Source organism: Sphaerodactylus townsendi, linkage group LG04 (assembly GCF_021028975.2).
Source record: "Sphaerodactylus townsendi isolate TG3544 linkage group LG04, MPM_Stown_v2.3, whole genome shotgun sequence".
NCBI lineage: Eukaryota > Metazoa > Chordata > Lepidosauria > Squamata > Sphaerodactylidae > Sphaerodactylus > Sphaerodactylus townsendi.
In genome coordinates this window covers 64,118,153-64,135,078 of record NC_059428.1, presented here as the reverse complement: position 1 = coordinate 64,135,078, position 16,926 = coordinate 64,118,153, and the positions used below count along the sequence as shown (strand labels likewise).

The following is a 16,926-nucleotide window of genomic DNA, read 5'->3' as shown; positions in this document are numbered from 1 at the left end:
AAAAAATTAATGTAGGTACCTTTTGAGGCTGATCTATGTTTGGGAAAGGATCACAGTGTCATCCATATATAGATGCAGGGGTGTAGAATGCCTCCCAAGCCTCAGGGGGCAGCTTACTTCCTCTATATAAGGAATCAGAGACATTTATGAAAAGATTAAATAGATGGGGCACTAGAACATATTCCTGTTTTATCCCTTTAGTAACAGCAATATTATATATCAGGGAACATTTGGGATTGATATTTATTTGACAAAAACTTGATGAATAAAGTTTTTGAATTAAAAATAGCAAGTGAGGTTCAATTCCCATTGTGCTTAGTTTGTGCCAAAGTGGATTCCTGAGGACTGCATCGAAAGGTTCTTTCAGGCTCAAGAGGGCAACAAACAATTCTCTCCTGTCACTTTTGATGTATTTTCCAGAAAGGAATGAAAGTATCAAACAATGATAGATGGTAGATTTTTCATTCCTGTAGGCAATTTGTTCTGGGCCAGGGATCTTATTAGTGGACATCCAATCTTTTTCTCTCTCTAAATGGCTCACATACAATTTGCCAATAATGGATAACAAGCTTATTGTGTGATAATTCTCAGTTCTGAATCTCCTTTTTTATAGATAGGTATATTGATTGAATTTAACCAGACTTCTGGCAAAATTATGTATTTATTGATTAAAGTAAATAAATTGGTTAGAAGAGGGGCCCACTAGTCCACATAGTTCTTGATAATTTGGGCAGGAATCCCATCTGTTCCTGGGGATTTATTTAGTTTTAATTTTTCAATCAGTGATGATATTTCATCTTGCTCAACTGGGGGCCAATCTGGAACATAAGATGGAATAGTCCAACTGTGATTGACTTCTAGGTTAGCTGGAGTGGTGAATAATAGTACTATTTGATCTAAAATTGAGCAGGAATATTAGGAATAACTGAATGACTAGTGTCTTGAAAGGAACCAGATACAATTTTGCAGAATATTTTACTATTGTTAGATTGGATAGCTTTGAACAATAATGATCATCTTCCTTCAGTCCAGTTAGGAGCAGCAGTGCTGTAGGAGGTTAAGAGTTCGTGTATCTAATCTGGAGGAACCGCTTCTCGGAGCTCTCTCAGCCCCACCTACCTCACAGGGTGTTTGTTGTGAGGGGGGAAGGGAAAGGAGATTGTAAGCCCCTTTGAGTCTCCTACAGGAGAGAAAGGGGGGATATAAATCCAAACTCCTCCTCCTCCTCCTCCTCCTCCTCCTCCTCCTCCTCCTCCTCCTCTTCTTCTTCTTCTTCTTCTTCCTCTTCTTCTTCTTCTTCTTCTTCTTCTTCTTTTTCTTCTTTTTCTTCTTCGAGGGATTTCTTTTCCCTACAGAAAACATCCAAGTCGTGTTTTTTTCAAGTTATTCCACTTTCCTTGACTCAGTCCCAGGATATAAAAACAAAGAATTTTGTCAAACACAATCTCAAACAGGCTAAATTGCTGTTATCGTATCCCAGGATTGAGTCAAGGCAAGTGCGATAATAGTGCCTATACAGGATTCCACTAAAAAAGGCAGTAGCTGTAAAAGTGGGTATTCGTCACAGATCACATTTTGGATTTGGATGGCTTATCTTTACTGCTTACCTCTTCATTACGTTTACTTTGCCCGGAGAGCTGCTGCAAGAATCTCCTTTTAGAAGACTATACGAACATGCAGCATCTTTGCACTTAGAAGTGTATCCCAGGGGCTTTACTGGACATATTAAGTCAGAGCAGTGTTTGGAACTGTGGATGATGCTTAGTTTATCTCAGACAACATATGTAATTTTCCATGATGGGACTATTTGCATTATTCAGATGTGTATATTAGCATTACCGTGGTAATGTTTTCAATGAAACAGGAATTAAGAAGCAACATCTTGTATATATGTTTCTTGGAATTTCTCTATTGCATTTTATTCTGTATTAAATTGCACAATCTATTCTAATGTGCTGGTTTCTTAAGTGGCCAGGAGTACCATGATTGGTTTTTGTTTCTGTATTTCATACTGTACTCCACCGTATTGTGATTTATTGCTACAGATGTCAGCCAAAATCATTTTAAGATGGGCTGTGAAATTTTCTGTGCTAGTGTACTCAACTTTTCTGTTCAGCCATCACCACACACAAAAAGCATATTGCAACTGCCAAACTGATATGAAACAAGTAATGCAAGTGATGCTACACAACCAAGGTAGCAATTTTCATGGAAGAGTTATTCTGTTGAAATAGATGTGCAAAAAATAGCATCCATGGCATATCATGCACAGTACTTTAGATATGCTAAAATCAGTGTCAACTGTTAGGCATTTTTCTTAAGTTTAATATAAAAGTGCAAGCAACCAGAAAACTGGCAATAGAAGTTCAGTAAAAACCAAGCTTGATTCTAAAAAAGACAAATTGTTTGGTTTACTGTGGGAAACAAGATGATTGACAAATGGACCATTGGTCTGGTCCAACAGGGCTCTTTTTTGTTAAAAAAAACTAAAACACATTTAGATGCTCTATTGTAGAGACTATTGTTTTACAAAAGAAAATCAGACTTCTTCCAATATTTTTGTTATTAAGGACAATATTTCATAGATATTGTTAAAATTGATAATAGCCTTGCACATACACTCTAAATCTAGGTTTAATCAATGTAAGGGTGGAAAAAAATAGTGCTGTATCAGCAAGTCCACTATGGACCTCCTGATTAAAACTTTTGTCCAGATCTGCACCCCAATATTCATAGGCTCCAGTATACACATCCTATATCCCTGGAAAATGAAGCATCCTCCAGGAGACTATATTGGAAGTCTTTGTACATGAATTTTGTAGTACAGGATCTGATCAGGAAATGGAAAGGGAGAGGAGAGGCAATCACAACTTTTCTTCCATTCATTTAGAATATCTGCACAGTGCTAATAATAGGATTCACCCCTGCCAAACCATGTTGTGATACAAGATACTTATAGCATGGCTCTATGCATGTTTAGTCAGACGTAAACCATGATGAGTAGCAAATAGTTGTGCATAGGCTAGTGTTCTTAGGTCAGTTTCTTTTACTGTCTTGCTCTTAGGCTGATTTCATTTGATTCTTCAGTAGCATCATGCAAATTACATAATCTTTTTTTTAAAAAAAAACTTCCCTCTATCACCTCTTTCTCTCTTCTTTAGAATTTCAGTAGAATTAAACTACACCTTTCAGCAGTTTTCATACTATACCAGGAGTATAAGGATTTTTTAATTCCTACAACATGAAGGACTTGATTGTACTGTAGGAGGCTGCATAAAGGCTGCAAAAGATGCTAGCTAATACAAGATGCATTAAAGCCCAACATATAAATCTTTTCACATTAAACTCCTCGATTGCCCCAGACCTTGCTTTTTGTGAGCTTTAAAAGTAACATTAAAGTTTGAATAAAGTAACAGTGCTATCCAAAGGATACAGCACCACGGCCACTCTGCACCTCTGTTCTCAAGAGGGGTTTCCAGCAGCATAGGGAGACAAAAAACACAAGAAGCCTCCCAGACATTGAAAAGTCCCTATTAGACTTAAGGGACTTACGTTACCAGAAAGGTGGCATAAGTCCAAAGCTCCAGGCACTGAGGCGATGGCTGGAAGGAAGTGAACTAGCATTGCCTCCTTCCCTGGCCATGCCTCTGATGATGGGGGTAACCTATGATGGTGGGGGTGCAGGAATGCTAGCACAGGATTCTGGGCTGTTTGACTGCCACAGTGAGCCGCAATAACTACCTGCCAGCAGATCCACCCTTCTAGCAGTGCAGAAAGGCAGCGTATACATTTTGTCAGTAAATATTATTACATTTTATAAGTCAATGCCACTTAGACCTTGTAACTACAACAGTTCAAATATATTTTTGATTGTGCATTAAATATTATATTTACCTGGAGCTGCTGTTCTAGATCTGGAAAAGCCAAAGGAAAGGGGTTCTCAGGTGGGGTATCATCTGAAAAGAAAACAATTTTCAAGTCACAATACAAGCATTCCAGCTGATCTAGAGCATAGGTGTCAAACTCGCGGCCCTCCAGATGTTCATGAACTACAATTCCCATCAGCCCTTCCCAGTATAGCCAATACTCATGTTCATGAACATCTGGTGGGCTGCGAGTTTGACACCCCTGATCTAGAGCATATGTATTTGTAACAAATATATATAACAAATGTAAATTTGTTTCACCATATATGGTCAACTATTTCCATTTATAGGGTCCCATTAAAAAATGTACCTGTACAACATAACTTATTTGTGAACCGGGCTTTCCAGGCCTATACCTTACTAGGTGGGGTCACTTTTTTGGGTGCAGGAATAATTCCCTATGATCAGGTATTTGTCCATATAGCCTAGTTCAGAATTTGGGTTGCCAACAGACCTGGGGGAATACCCCCTACCTTTGATATAGGCTTAACGTGCAGAAGTGGGAAGGTGGCATGGAAATAAATCATGTCACCTGTAAATAACATGGCATTTTTTTCTAGGCATGTTAGCAATCCTAGATCCCACCACAGTATTGCAGGCACACATCTAATCCAAAGTCCTCATTCTAGCTGTGATCTTTGTAATGTGTGAATCTGCGTTATATAGCCTAAAGATTGCCAGAGGCTGTAGTCCTGTGATATCCAGAATGTAAGAACTAATGAAGGCTTGTATCTGCTCAAATAAGTATAGCACCTTCCACAGGAGGAATCTTATAAACTAGTTAATGTGCTAGTTTTAATAAAGTGCTCATATGTATATATGTATGTGTATATGTATATATATGTGTGTGTGTGTGTGTGTGTGTGTGTGTGTGTATATATGCGTGTGTGTGTGTGTGTGTGTGTGTGTGTGTGTGTGTGTGTGTGTGTGTGTGTGTGTGTGTGTGTCCCTCCCCCTGCATCCCTCTGGTAGTGCTATCTGGGAGACCAATATGCAGAGTCAGCCATCAATCTTGATTGTTCCATAAAAGCTTCCTGTTTACTTGATTTTTCAAATTGTTTATCTGTTTCTTTCACTTATTCCATCTTACTTCCATCATGGAATTCCAGGTGACATACACAGACTTCCGATGAAGTTTCTCATCCTAAACTCTATGCACTGTTTACTTTTTTAAGTTAAAAAAAATGGTAATTCTGGTTATCACACGCACAGTCGGGCACATTTCTAAGATGCTACAACAAGATCCACCTTAAGAGGTGAATCTCTGCCTTGCTACATAGGCACCATGTGGAAGCACGTAGTCCTAGGAAATGTAACCAAGTTAGTGCTAGAATAGAAAATTGTTCTTTGTTTTATTCCATGTAACCCTTTTTCCCTTAATAGTAAGTAAACTCTTTTTATATAATCACAGCAACTGTCTCATGGTCTCTTATTCCACACTCTGCTAATTATCAAGTTTAACAAAATATCCAACACAATGCTTGCAGCGTGATGCACATAGCTAGCTACACACTTAACCACAAGATTGTTCTAAAAACATGTCTGGTATTGCACTTAGTTAAGAACATAGGAAGCTACTGCACAAGCATGTGTCTGGGTTGCCCTGACAGGACTGTATACTTTTGAGAACTGTACAAAAGACTGAATGTTAGTAGAAATGAATAATCCTGTCATACATCTGCAATGAAGCTGAAGAAATTTGAGAATATCTAGGAAGTAGAATTTTGCAAGTCCTCAGCTGAACCCAAAGTAGGTTAATTTTTAAGGGGGCTTTTTAAATTTATAGTATCCATTTAATGAATTACATTTTTAAGGAACAGAATAATTTCGGTTAAAAAAAGCCACAGGTAAAGGTAATTTAAAGGAAGTTTTAATTATAAACATGGCCATTTTTCAAAATTAAATATAACTGCTCTTATTGAACTTATACATTTCTGATATTAACATAAAATAACACAACAGCTGGGATCAACAAGAGAGTTGCAGAAACTTGTGCTGGTTGTGAATAAATCACCAGTTTTCCTTCCATTTCTTTTAAGGTCTGTTTGCAAATACAGCAACTCCACCTTATTAGAAGGGCTGTATACAGATGGAATAAAAAGATACTTGTTCAAGGCCTGAGGTTAGCAATCTTAATATCTTAATCATCGATATTCAATGGAACAAATACCTTAAGGCATTTAGTAACTGTGATGATACATAACTTTGCCACTAAATCAAGACAAACTATGCTGAGAGGAAAAGCTCAAAGCATATCTGTAAGATGTAATCCAGTTTCTCTGTTTCTTCTCCACCTGACTATAGATTGCAAAATTAAATGTCTCTTGTGGTGTTGGTGTTGGTGTTGGTGGTGTTACAGAACTTACAACATAGACCAGTTGTTTCCTGAACACTTCCCATAAGCTGCTTGGGAAGATATTTTACAACTTCTCTTTTTGTATTTTTTAATTCTCGCAATGAATGTCACTCACTGCGCCCTATATGAAGTGCTGACTGGAATTACCTGTAAGTTTGCTCTTTTGGGATCCAACAAAGAGAAACCATGATCAGTGTTACCAAATATTTTTAGTTACTTGTTGGGGGGCACAGTGCCTGGGAGGCTCCCGAGTACGGCAGCCATTCTGCTTGGAAAGGGGTCTCACAGCGCCTGGGAGGCTCTCGAGTACGGCAGCACCTTGCTTGGAAAAGGACCCCCCAACATCCAGGGGGGTGCCTGAGTACAGCAATAGACTGCTTGGAAAAAGGCCTCTCACGTGCGACTGACCTCTCCTTCCAAAGTGTAGTTTCGGAGAAACTGCTGAGGTTGCAAGACTCTCTGGCTCCAATGTGTGCACGTGCAAATGCCAATTCTTCTGCTCAAATCCCCCTGTGCTCTTTGCCCCGTCCATTGTGTTGTGCTTCCCCCCACCTGCATGCTGTGTTTGATTTTCCACCTGTAACTCTCAATAAAAGGGCTGGAAGGGAGACAGTACGGCTGAGTTGCCCGCTGGTTTCTCTCACTGGCCGAAACAACATGCTGCCTCTATTGCTGTAAGACAACAAGTGGCGCCCAACGTGGGGCCCTCGGAACTCGCCACCCCAACTCATCGTTGTCTGGAACAGACCCCTGGTGCACCTCGTCCTTCTTGGACCCCTTATCAACGTGTATGGGATCATGCCTTAGCTCAGGAGAAGCTAGGCACGTCGAGGAATTACAATTCCTGACGCATAAGGCGAAATGTCCTGTAGCAACTAGAGATTTGCGGGAGTTGGTTGAGGAAGTAAACAGGCAATGCCCCTGGTACCCGGATTTGGGGACGCCCAATCCAGAGGACAGGCAGAGGATTGGCTTGATGCTTCACTCAGAACCCCGCACTTTGATTCGTGTCCTCCACGCATGGTCTCAGTGCAGGCACGCAATCGAGCAGCAAGTCCCTGACCGCTCTAAAGCGGTGGCGGACCTCGTTTCCTCCTCCCCTGCCAAATAGCCCTTGCTGTCACCCCCTGCCTGCCCTATGCCCGTCATCCACCCTTCATGCGCCCCTGTTATTTCTCCTCCATCCAACCAGCCCCTCCCAGCTCTAGCAGAGCCTAGCAAGGGAGAGCTGTCCTTACAAACAGCAGAATGCCTTAAAGCTGAACTGCAAGATAAGGAAACTCTCAGTGCAGAAAATGCAGATCTCCTTGCCCTGTGCCCGGCACATTTCACTGAGAAGCAAGATCAGGATAGCAGAAACATAGGAAAAAACGGACTGGATTTTAAGCAAGGTACAGGATCCAGCCACCCTCAGCAAAGCCAAGACAGTATTGAGCATTTCCCTTGGCCACGGAGTAATTTCTCAGCTCTTCAGCAAATGTTAGATCCCAGCCCTTGCTCCAACACTGCCATAAGGTCCAAGATTCGGACTGAGCTAAGAGACTTAACCACAGCAATGTCTCTATGCAACAAGCAGCCCACAGAAATTTTGGTGACTTTTCTCCTAGATAATAAAGTCCAGAAAAAGCCCCGTCCTGTGCTCCTTCTCTCCCATTTCCAAGACCTAGGTAAATTTGGCTACGATTGCCTGGGATTCACAAGGTTCCAGCCAGAGACCAACAGTAAATTGGTGCCTGATATCTGGCAGAGACCTGAGATAAAGGCGAGTGGAACCCATGGGCTAAAAAGAAAAAGCCAGCAACCCTAAATTCAAACCTTCCTTCTCTGGAACATCCCACTAAAAGTAGGCAAAACAAAATTAAGGAATTTTAAAACTCCATCAAGAAACACAATTCAGGTACAGTTCAACAAAAAAGCAATCAGGAATTTGGAGAAAAATTACAAGCCTGTCTCAAAGACAAATCAGAAATCCCAGACTTAAGCAGAAAAGTAAAGCTGAGCCACTCCCAAGTCCCCCTCCTTTCTCAAGGAGATGAGAGGATGATTGATGCTTCAGTTTCCCCAAAGCAAAGACCAAAGGAAATCATAGCCTCTGAGAATGTGCGAAGTTCTAAACTCAGAGCTCCAGATAGAAAACAATTAGCAAATGTCCCTGCAAAGCAAGTTTCATTGGCAGAACAAAATTGGATAGCTGTTCCAAGACACCAGAAAAAGAACTTAAACTCGGTGTTTTTAGACAATGTAACTGTACATTTAGCTCCCAAAGAACAAAGACTGTCTGACAAAAATCTAGAATTTTTGGCAGGAAAAAGCATCTTAATAATTTTTATTGCAGCTAAAGAATATCAAGAGAACTAGGAAATATGTTTGTACCTTTTAAAATCTGGAATCTCAGATTTCAGCTCAACGGTAGAGCTTCCAGTTTTAAATGCAGCCATTCTTAAGAAATCTCACAACTCTCTGTCTTAGAGAAACTGCTGTAGAGAAACCTCTGAAAAGGTCAACATTGCAACGCTCACCCCCTAATCCTATATAGATAAAAGTCTAAGAATGATTAATCCTTTTCCATCTGTAGCAAGCAAAGAAGAGCCACTCACTTGGCCAGCCACTGCCTCCTTGGAAAACAGAAAGGGGGGTGGGGGGTGGAGAAACTAATTCAAACCTTTTTCCTTTTATTTAGGGGCATGTATCAAACAAACATGATCCAGCTTGGTAGTCCACCTCTTTAGAAATAAGAGGGGGGATTTAACTCTTAACTCAGATGTTTTATTTCCTTTATGTAGGTGTTTTATAAAATACAAATGATCCAGTTTGATGACCCCACCCTTTCAGGAACAGAAAGGGGGGGGGGGAGAATCTAACTCAATTTCTTTCCTTTAATTTAGGTGTGTCAAATAAAACATGATCTATGTTGTATGGATTATATCTCTGCCACTTAACAAACAGCTCAAAAGGTGGAAAAGTTATTGTGATATTTTGCATTCAATTGTTGTTGTTTAAAATCTTATCTCTTACACTCATCCCACATGGTCTGTCCACTTGAGACAATGATAAATTAACTAAATTGGATTCTGTACTGAAAGTGTACTTAGCCATATGAAACTGCAGCTCATATTGTTAACTCCACAGAAGTACTGATTTGGAATGTTAGAATAAAACATTTTGTGTGTTTGGACTATGGAAAGGCCACCCATGATCCAAAACGCATAGAAATGAGTATCTTTGAAAGACTTTGCTTGAAAAGAAAGATTAATGGTGGTAGGAACGGAAAATTTAACAATGCAGCCACTCCAGTTAACTGGCAACCATGCCATACGTGTTCTATACTGTATATGCTCTGTGTTATGTCCTTGTTTCATGAAAAAGTTTCTAATGTGCCCTCCCTCAATGGAGAGATTTTTCATTGCCTTTATGGTATAAATTTTTGCATTTACTTGCTTAGTTTTAAAGCTTTCCTTTTTCTTAACCCTTTAAAGAACTGTTTTTGTCTTATTTTCAGTTAGTGAAATGCCTTTTATTTTTCATTTTGCTTTCCTCCTATCAAAAATGCTTGAATAGTTGTGGTTATGTTTAGTTTAATTCATTTAATCCCTTTTTCCTTGATTACATTGGCCAAATAAACAAACAAAGAAAGGGGAGATGCGGGGATACGCCCCCTCCCCCAATCATTAATCATTCAAGGAATCATTCACGTTAGCAAAAGTCCTTTTCACAGAATTTAAATCTACTTACTCTGCCCACCGGCCAGCCAGCGGAACCTGTCCGCTCAGGTTTACTATCATCAACTACCAGATTTCACTTGGCGAGGACCAGCCCCCCTAATAACTTGGGGGAAGGGCCGCGCCTCTGTTCTTCTTCCCACAGGTCCTGTCTGGCTCCTGGCTTGGCACGTTTGTCCCGCCCATGGCCTGGCATCAAGGAGAGGCCAACCCAATTCCCAAGATGGAAAAGATGACCCTGAAGCAAGACCAACAGCCCCAGAGGTTGCTTCACCAACAAGGGCAACCAGTCACCCCAGAAAACCTCTGCATTGCAATATTTGCGGCTATAAATGCAAATTCTACAGTCACAATTTTGTGCTTTCTCTGTTTCCTGATGCCTGTGGCAATTTGCTCTCCCTTGCCACCCATGCCACAAGACCAGAACTTTTGGGAGAGACTGGCCTCAGCTGCTAACGTTTCTACTTTCTTCCTGAGTCAACATCTGGGGGCAGGAAGATTGCTGAGTTCCTGCTTGCTCCCTGTTTGCAAAGCCCCTGGACAATTCCTAAATGACTCTGGACTGGGACAATTCATGGATGCTTCCTCCATCAAGCATTCCATGAGCCCCGATTGGGGCCCTATCGTGAAAACCCTTCCCAAGGGTGCCTTTTCTTTCCTTTCTACGAATGTAACAACATTAATCATAACAACAATACTTGTGAACTACTCCCATATAGAGGACATTTCTTATGTTAATGCACACATATTGCTCCCCCCTGGTTGGTTTTGGACTTTTGGTCAAAGAACTTTCGATTATATCCCCGCAAACTTGACTGCGGGGACTGTGTATTGTCTTAGTCGTTTAACTGTAATTTTGCCTCAATTGCCTCACCCCATTCACTCTGGTCACGGCCACGCCCATCGCACTGCCATCCCGCTTGATTCATTATGTCAAAGTGATATTGAGCTTTTATCCAAAGCAGAATATGTTTCCCTTTCCCTTTCCCTCATAGGCCTCTCAGGCCTGGCAACTTACAATGCAAAGCTGTTTCAATCTTTCTGACAATTCTCACCTAATGGTACTATGATTCAAACATTGATTGGTTTGCTTGCATGTCTTTTCTTAGGTAGCTGTTTATTTCAATGTGTTTTAGGATTGTTAAGTAACTGTTGGCAAAAACGCCCTGCTTTCCCCCTACATAAGAAAAATGCATTTGTCTTGTACAAACAATTGGGCCAGATCCAAAGCGCTGAGGGCGAACTCTGCAATTTAGGAGAACCCAAGGCAAACAGCGCACCCTATTAAAAATTAAAGAAAAGGAGGAGATGTTGGGGGGCACAGTGCCTGGGAGGCTCCCGAGTACAGCAGCCATTCTGCTTGGAAAGGGGTCTCACAGAGCCCGGGAGGCTCTCGAGTACGGCAGCACCTTGCTTGGAAAAGGACCCCCCAACATCCAGGGGGGTGCCTGAGTACAGCATTAGACTGCTTGGAAAAAGGCCTCTCGCGTGCGACTGACCTCTCCTTCCAAAGTGTAGTTTCGGAGAAACTGCTGAGGTTGCAAGACTCTCTGGCTGCAGTGTGTGCACGTGCAAATGCCAATTCTCCTGCTCAAATCCCCCTGTGCTCTTTGCCCCATCCATTGTGTTGTGCTTCCCCCCACCTGCATGCCGTGTTTGATTTTCCACCTGTAACTCTCAATAAAAGGGCTGGAAGGGAGACAGTACGGCAGAGTTGCCAGCTGGCTTCTCTCACTGGCCAAAACAACATGCTGCCTCTATTGCTGTAAGACAACAGTTACTACAGAGAAATCTATATATATATAAAGCTAACAGTGACTTTGTTAGTCATGCCGTAACGCCGAAACGGCTGGACGGATCACCCCCAAATTTTCACATGATGTTCCTCCCTGTTCTGGGCAGGTAATCGGACCGTCAAATTGCCAAAAGTCCATACCTGAGCCAGGTAAAACGTCTTTTTCCTGGCGCACCAGACCATGAAGCTGTTTGTGTTTAACTGTCAGAATGTTCGTGCAGCATGTCTGTGGCCTAAGGGCTTTGTATGAGGGCTAGAATGTTCGCGCAGATGGGCAGAGATGACCAGTTAAAACAGTAAATAGGTAATACTGTTAGGTAATATGAGTGGAAGTGAAACACATACACACTTTGCCGTGTGAGACGTCGGGGGGGTTCCCCCCCACACACGCGGGTAACTTTCCCTCTCTGTGCCTCACCCACTGCTACCACACAATACACATCCAGCTCATCCTCACACACCTCACTCTGCCCTCCCTCACATCCAACCACAACTTACCCGGTTCCTCACCCATATTCACCACAGTTCTCTTTTACTAAAAGCGAGCTGGAGTTTGCCTTTTTCTTCTAAGAAAATCCCCGGGGTGGGGGCGAACCAACACTACTGGCTCCTCTTCTTTTGCACATGGCCCTTTAAAAACCCAGTGAGCGGGCCTTGATCTGAGTGCCTCACCACCCTGCCTCTGCTGCCTGACTGGGATAGCCTCCTTGCCCCAGTTCTGCCTTACCCAAGCCAGGACTATGCGTGTCAACCAGCCTCATGGACAGTGGGATTCGCACTCTGGACAGTTCCATTGTGGAATGGAAAGGGTTATATTATACTAAAAAAACAAGACACCACCATATAACAATGTGAATTGAAAGGGGAAAGAGGGATTCCATTTGACCACCCCAAAAGGCTATGCTGCAGATCATTGGACCTGCATGGACATCTGTGTGGGTTGCAGACTGTGATGAGAAGGACAATTGCCACAGCAAAGCGTGGCCGGGCCCAGCTAGTACAGAATATCAACTGTGTAAAATAATCAATCCATGTCATTTGAACTTTATTTTGATATTGGGTTGGATCCTATCAGTACATGAGTGGTAGGTGCTTGCAGCAGTGAATATTTTTCTTCCTACTCCTTACTGTACAGCTATCTGGGATCTCTGAAAAGGTATTCTATGCGATAATAAGACTTCTGTTGCTATAAAACTGCTAGGTACCTGTGAGTTGCAATGAGGAGGAGAAAGACAGAATTGTCCATTTTACTCTTGAGACAACAAAATCGTAGTGGTGGTGGAATGGGCTGTCAAGTTGCAACTGACTTATAGTGACCCTATGGATTTTTCAGGGCAAGACACTTACCGAGCTGGTTTGCCATTGCCTGCCTCTGTGTAGCAACCATTTCCTTGGCAGTCTTCCTTCCAAGTACTAACCAGGTCTAACCCTGCATAGTTTCCACGATCCGACAAGATTGGGCTAGCCTGGGTCATCCAGGTCAGACCAATGGAAAGGTTACTCAGCTACATTTTCTCTGTCTGTTCAAGGAAGGAGCTGAGATCTGTATGCCTGTCAGTTTTTTGTTTTTTTCAGGTGTCACAGCGGATTGCTATGGGAAGTGAAGATCTGTGTCTGTGAACCTTTACATTTGTACAACCATTGGATCCAACCCATTATAAAATCTGCAATAGTAAACAACTAGACCTCCCACCCCAATAAAACTTTGAGAAAACTTTACCTGGGGAGTCATCTAGACTGAAGGCAATTCGTATTGGTTTATCAGCAGGTACCCTTGCTGTGGTGATCATGTGGGCACTTGAGCCTATGCGTTTACTTATATGTTCCAGCTGCAAACAATTAACGTAGCAGATATTAGAAATTATGAAGTCATTACAAAATGATGATAAAATATAATCAATTACATTCCAAAACATAAAAACCAGCATTTCCCATTATGAATAGCATTTACTTCCCTATAAGCTTTACTTTAAAAATGTCAGATGTCATATGAAATCCGCATGCATTTACTTCCCTTCAGATGGTCATTATTTTCAGAAGTATTCCTGAGCATAATTGCATTTTTTTCACAGTTTGTTCACAGGCAAGGCCCACCATGTGCAAACCACAGCAAAACATATGGCCCCGATGTAGATTTTCCAATAAATTTGACTTTTCAATTGTACATGCACAGGTGTGTGAAGTCACGGCGATTATTCAAAGAAAATGGCTGTTCACATGTAGTTCGGTCTACATGATGCAAATTATAGCCCTATTTGGTTTTCAGCCTTTTGGGGGGAAATCAATTACAATAACAAATCACCTTGACAAAACTTTTTTTTGTTCCAATTACTAGGACAATACTAATTGCCACATATTTTCCTCCCTTGCTTTTTCCAGCTGTTTTCAACAACTTCTCCTTGCCCAAAAACCATTGCAGTTCTTGTCATATGGCTTGTTTCAGGATGGTCCTAGGTTTGCCAACTTCATGTTTGGAAATTCCTAAAGTCTTAAGAGCGGAACCCAGGAGAATGATGTTTGGGGAGGGGAGGGTGTTTAGTAGGGATGTGATGCCACAGAGTCCACCCTTTAAAGCCACCATTTTTCTCTAAGGGAACTAATCTCTATAGTCTGCAGTTCAGTTGCAATTCCAGGAAAAATTGAGTTCCCATTTGGAAAAAAGCAACCCTAGCTACTTCACACATAGGCCGAATTCCCATTGAAAATTTAATCTAGATACAACCAAGTATCAAAAGAATCGGCACCTTTTCATACAGGTTCCAACATCCTCACTGCAGCATGTTTTTAGTGAAGACATCTAGGCCTGCCCCGGGGGGGGGGGGGGGCCTGCTGTCAGGGGTGCAATTGTTAAGTTAGCAGCACCAACATTTCAGAGTATCTTTAGAAGACCCTCCTGATGATACCACCCAGGTTTGGTGGGTTTGGTTCATGGGGGCCAAAGTGTTGGACCCTCAAATGTGTAGCCCCCATCTCCTATTAGCTCCCATTGGAGTGTTTTTCAAAAAGGTGCATATACAAGCAGGTCCAGGAAAATCCCGTGATAAGGGGGCAGGGAGGACTGAAATGGGTTGGCTGTGAGGAGATCTCGAGGGAACCTGGATATTTCGAGTGACTATCCCAGGATTAATCGCCAGTGAGAAATCACCATATACACATTGCCTGAACCAAGTACTTGAACTGATGCAAGTGAAAAGTACTCTATTTTAAAATTGTCATATTGAGAATGATGCACATTTGTTTTCTATTGGCATACAAGATTATACCAGAACCAATGGGATGAAATTAAATCAAAAGAATTTTTGGCTAAGCATTATGAAGAACTTCTTGACCCCTTCCACACAGCAAAAGTACAGTGGGTGCAGGAGGGATAAAGCAACCCGTTGTCCTGTCGGTGCATTCACATGCCTCTGTGCAGGCAGCAAATGGAGCCCATGGAATCAATGCCGGTTGCTGTTGTATCTTTGCGCAGAGGTGCGTTTTTTTAAATACCTACCTCCCACCGATGCATAGCTATGGAAGCATTGCACAGCTGGACCCCCACAGTCATGCTGATGCACTATAGGACCCTGTGCACCTGCGTGACTACACAGATGCCATGGGGAAGGGAAAAAATGGAACACACAGCCACATTGCAAACGCATCCTGCCCAACTGTTCGTTCGGAAGCAGCTGCAACCTGGATTATTTAAAAAGAATCGTGGATAGTGCAATTCTTGAAAAATCCAGTGTGTGTGTGGGAAAACATGGGGTGGACTTACATTAGGAGTGGGATCTGTGCGAAGTCCCTCCCTCGCAACAGGTTTTATACCATTGTTAGCTTGTGTTTATTGGCCCACGCAAAAGGGGCCTTCGAGCAGTGGAACAGGCTTCCTCAGAATATGGTGGCCTCCTCTTCTTTGGAGGTTTTTAAGTAGAGGCTAGATGGCCATCTAACAGCAGTGCTTATTCTGTGAACATAGGCAGATCATGAGAGGAAGAGTAGGAAAGTTGCATCAGTGCTTCACATACAGTGCTTCACATGATCTTTTCTAAATTGCCCAGGGTAATACCAATTACTACAATGAGATCAGAAAACAATGCCAGATTAGCCAGAGATCCTGGGAGTGGGAATGCTGGCTATCTTCTGGCTATGGAGAAAGGGTCACTGAGTGTAGTTGTGAATTTCCTACATTATGCAGGATAGCCCTTGCAGTCTCTTCCAATTCTATGTCTCTATGATACTATGAGTTACATGGGTGGAAATCTATGGTAATTACTCCCTGACGCCATTGTCACAGTCAGGATATCTTTAGAATATCCTGCCTATGAACCTATCTGGGCATTAGAAATCTTGCTTTGCATTCTATCATCATCTTCACTTTGGTTGTGCACAAAAAATAGGCTTTTTTTAGCAGTAGAGGTCAGCCTTCTTCCACGGGGGTTGATTGTTATTATCTTTACATACCTCCAGGTACTGAGTCAAAGCTCTCCAGTTTCAGCACACTGATGACCTAAATGGCAGTTAATGATTTCTGGCATGATTTCAATGGTGTGTTGAATTGCAGTTCTGCCTTTTGGCTTGGTATTTTGGCTTGGTGTATCATTGTGAATTTAGACAAAATTAATCAATTACATCATTCTTAGCTCATGTTCTGGTATCCAATATGAATTTGGCCAACTTGCACCTCCCCCCCACCCGCCCAATGTATGGTGTTCTCAGCATCTAACTAGCATCTATATCTTGTGAAATGCTACTAGTGAAAAGCATATAAACATGTGCTGAAGCCAAGGGCTGGTGTTTTTCATTTTAGGATGATACACTAATTGAATTTTCAGGCTGAACAGGACTAACATATTGAACAATTTGTGTGATCTGCCTCAAAGTGATGCCCAAGTACAACTACTACTCCTGTTTTACATTAATGCATAAGTAATGGAAGTGCTTGGCCTTTTCTGCATGAAGTTTACCACAGATCTTCCCAGTGGTTAAACCTTGTATCTTGAAAAAAGTTTTCTGTAAAATCATTCCACACAACTCCTTCCTCCCCCAATCATTTTGGGTTTTCCTCTCCCTTGTTTTGTCAGTTGCATTTATTCCACACACAACTGCTGAATACTTATTATTACTGATAGTGGTGGGATGTCATCTATG

The 16,926-nt window shown here is 41.9% G+C and overlaps 1 protein-coding gene across 1 annotated transcript in view; it reads right to left on the bottom strand.

The window, feature by feature from the left end:
- The window catches only part of MAP3K7CL (MAP3K7 C-terminal like), a 37,112-nt gene that overhangs the window by 17,384 nt on the left and 2,802 nt on the right, over positions 1–16,926 (bottom strand). The window contains exons 2-3 of the mRNA XM_048495657.1: positions 13,517–13,625; positions 3,895–3,956 (exon numbers count right to left, since the gene is read on the bottom strand). Coding sequence (XP_048351614.1) covers positions 3,895–3,956; positions 13,517–13,586 — 132 coding nt within the window. The 5' untranslated portion in view covers positions 13,587–13,625. The remainder of the gene's footprint in view (positions 1–3,894; positions 3,957–13,516; positions 13,626–16,926) is intronic.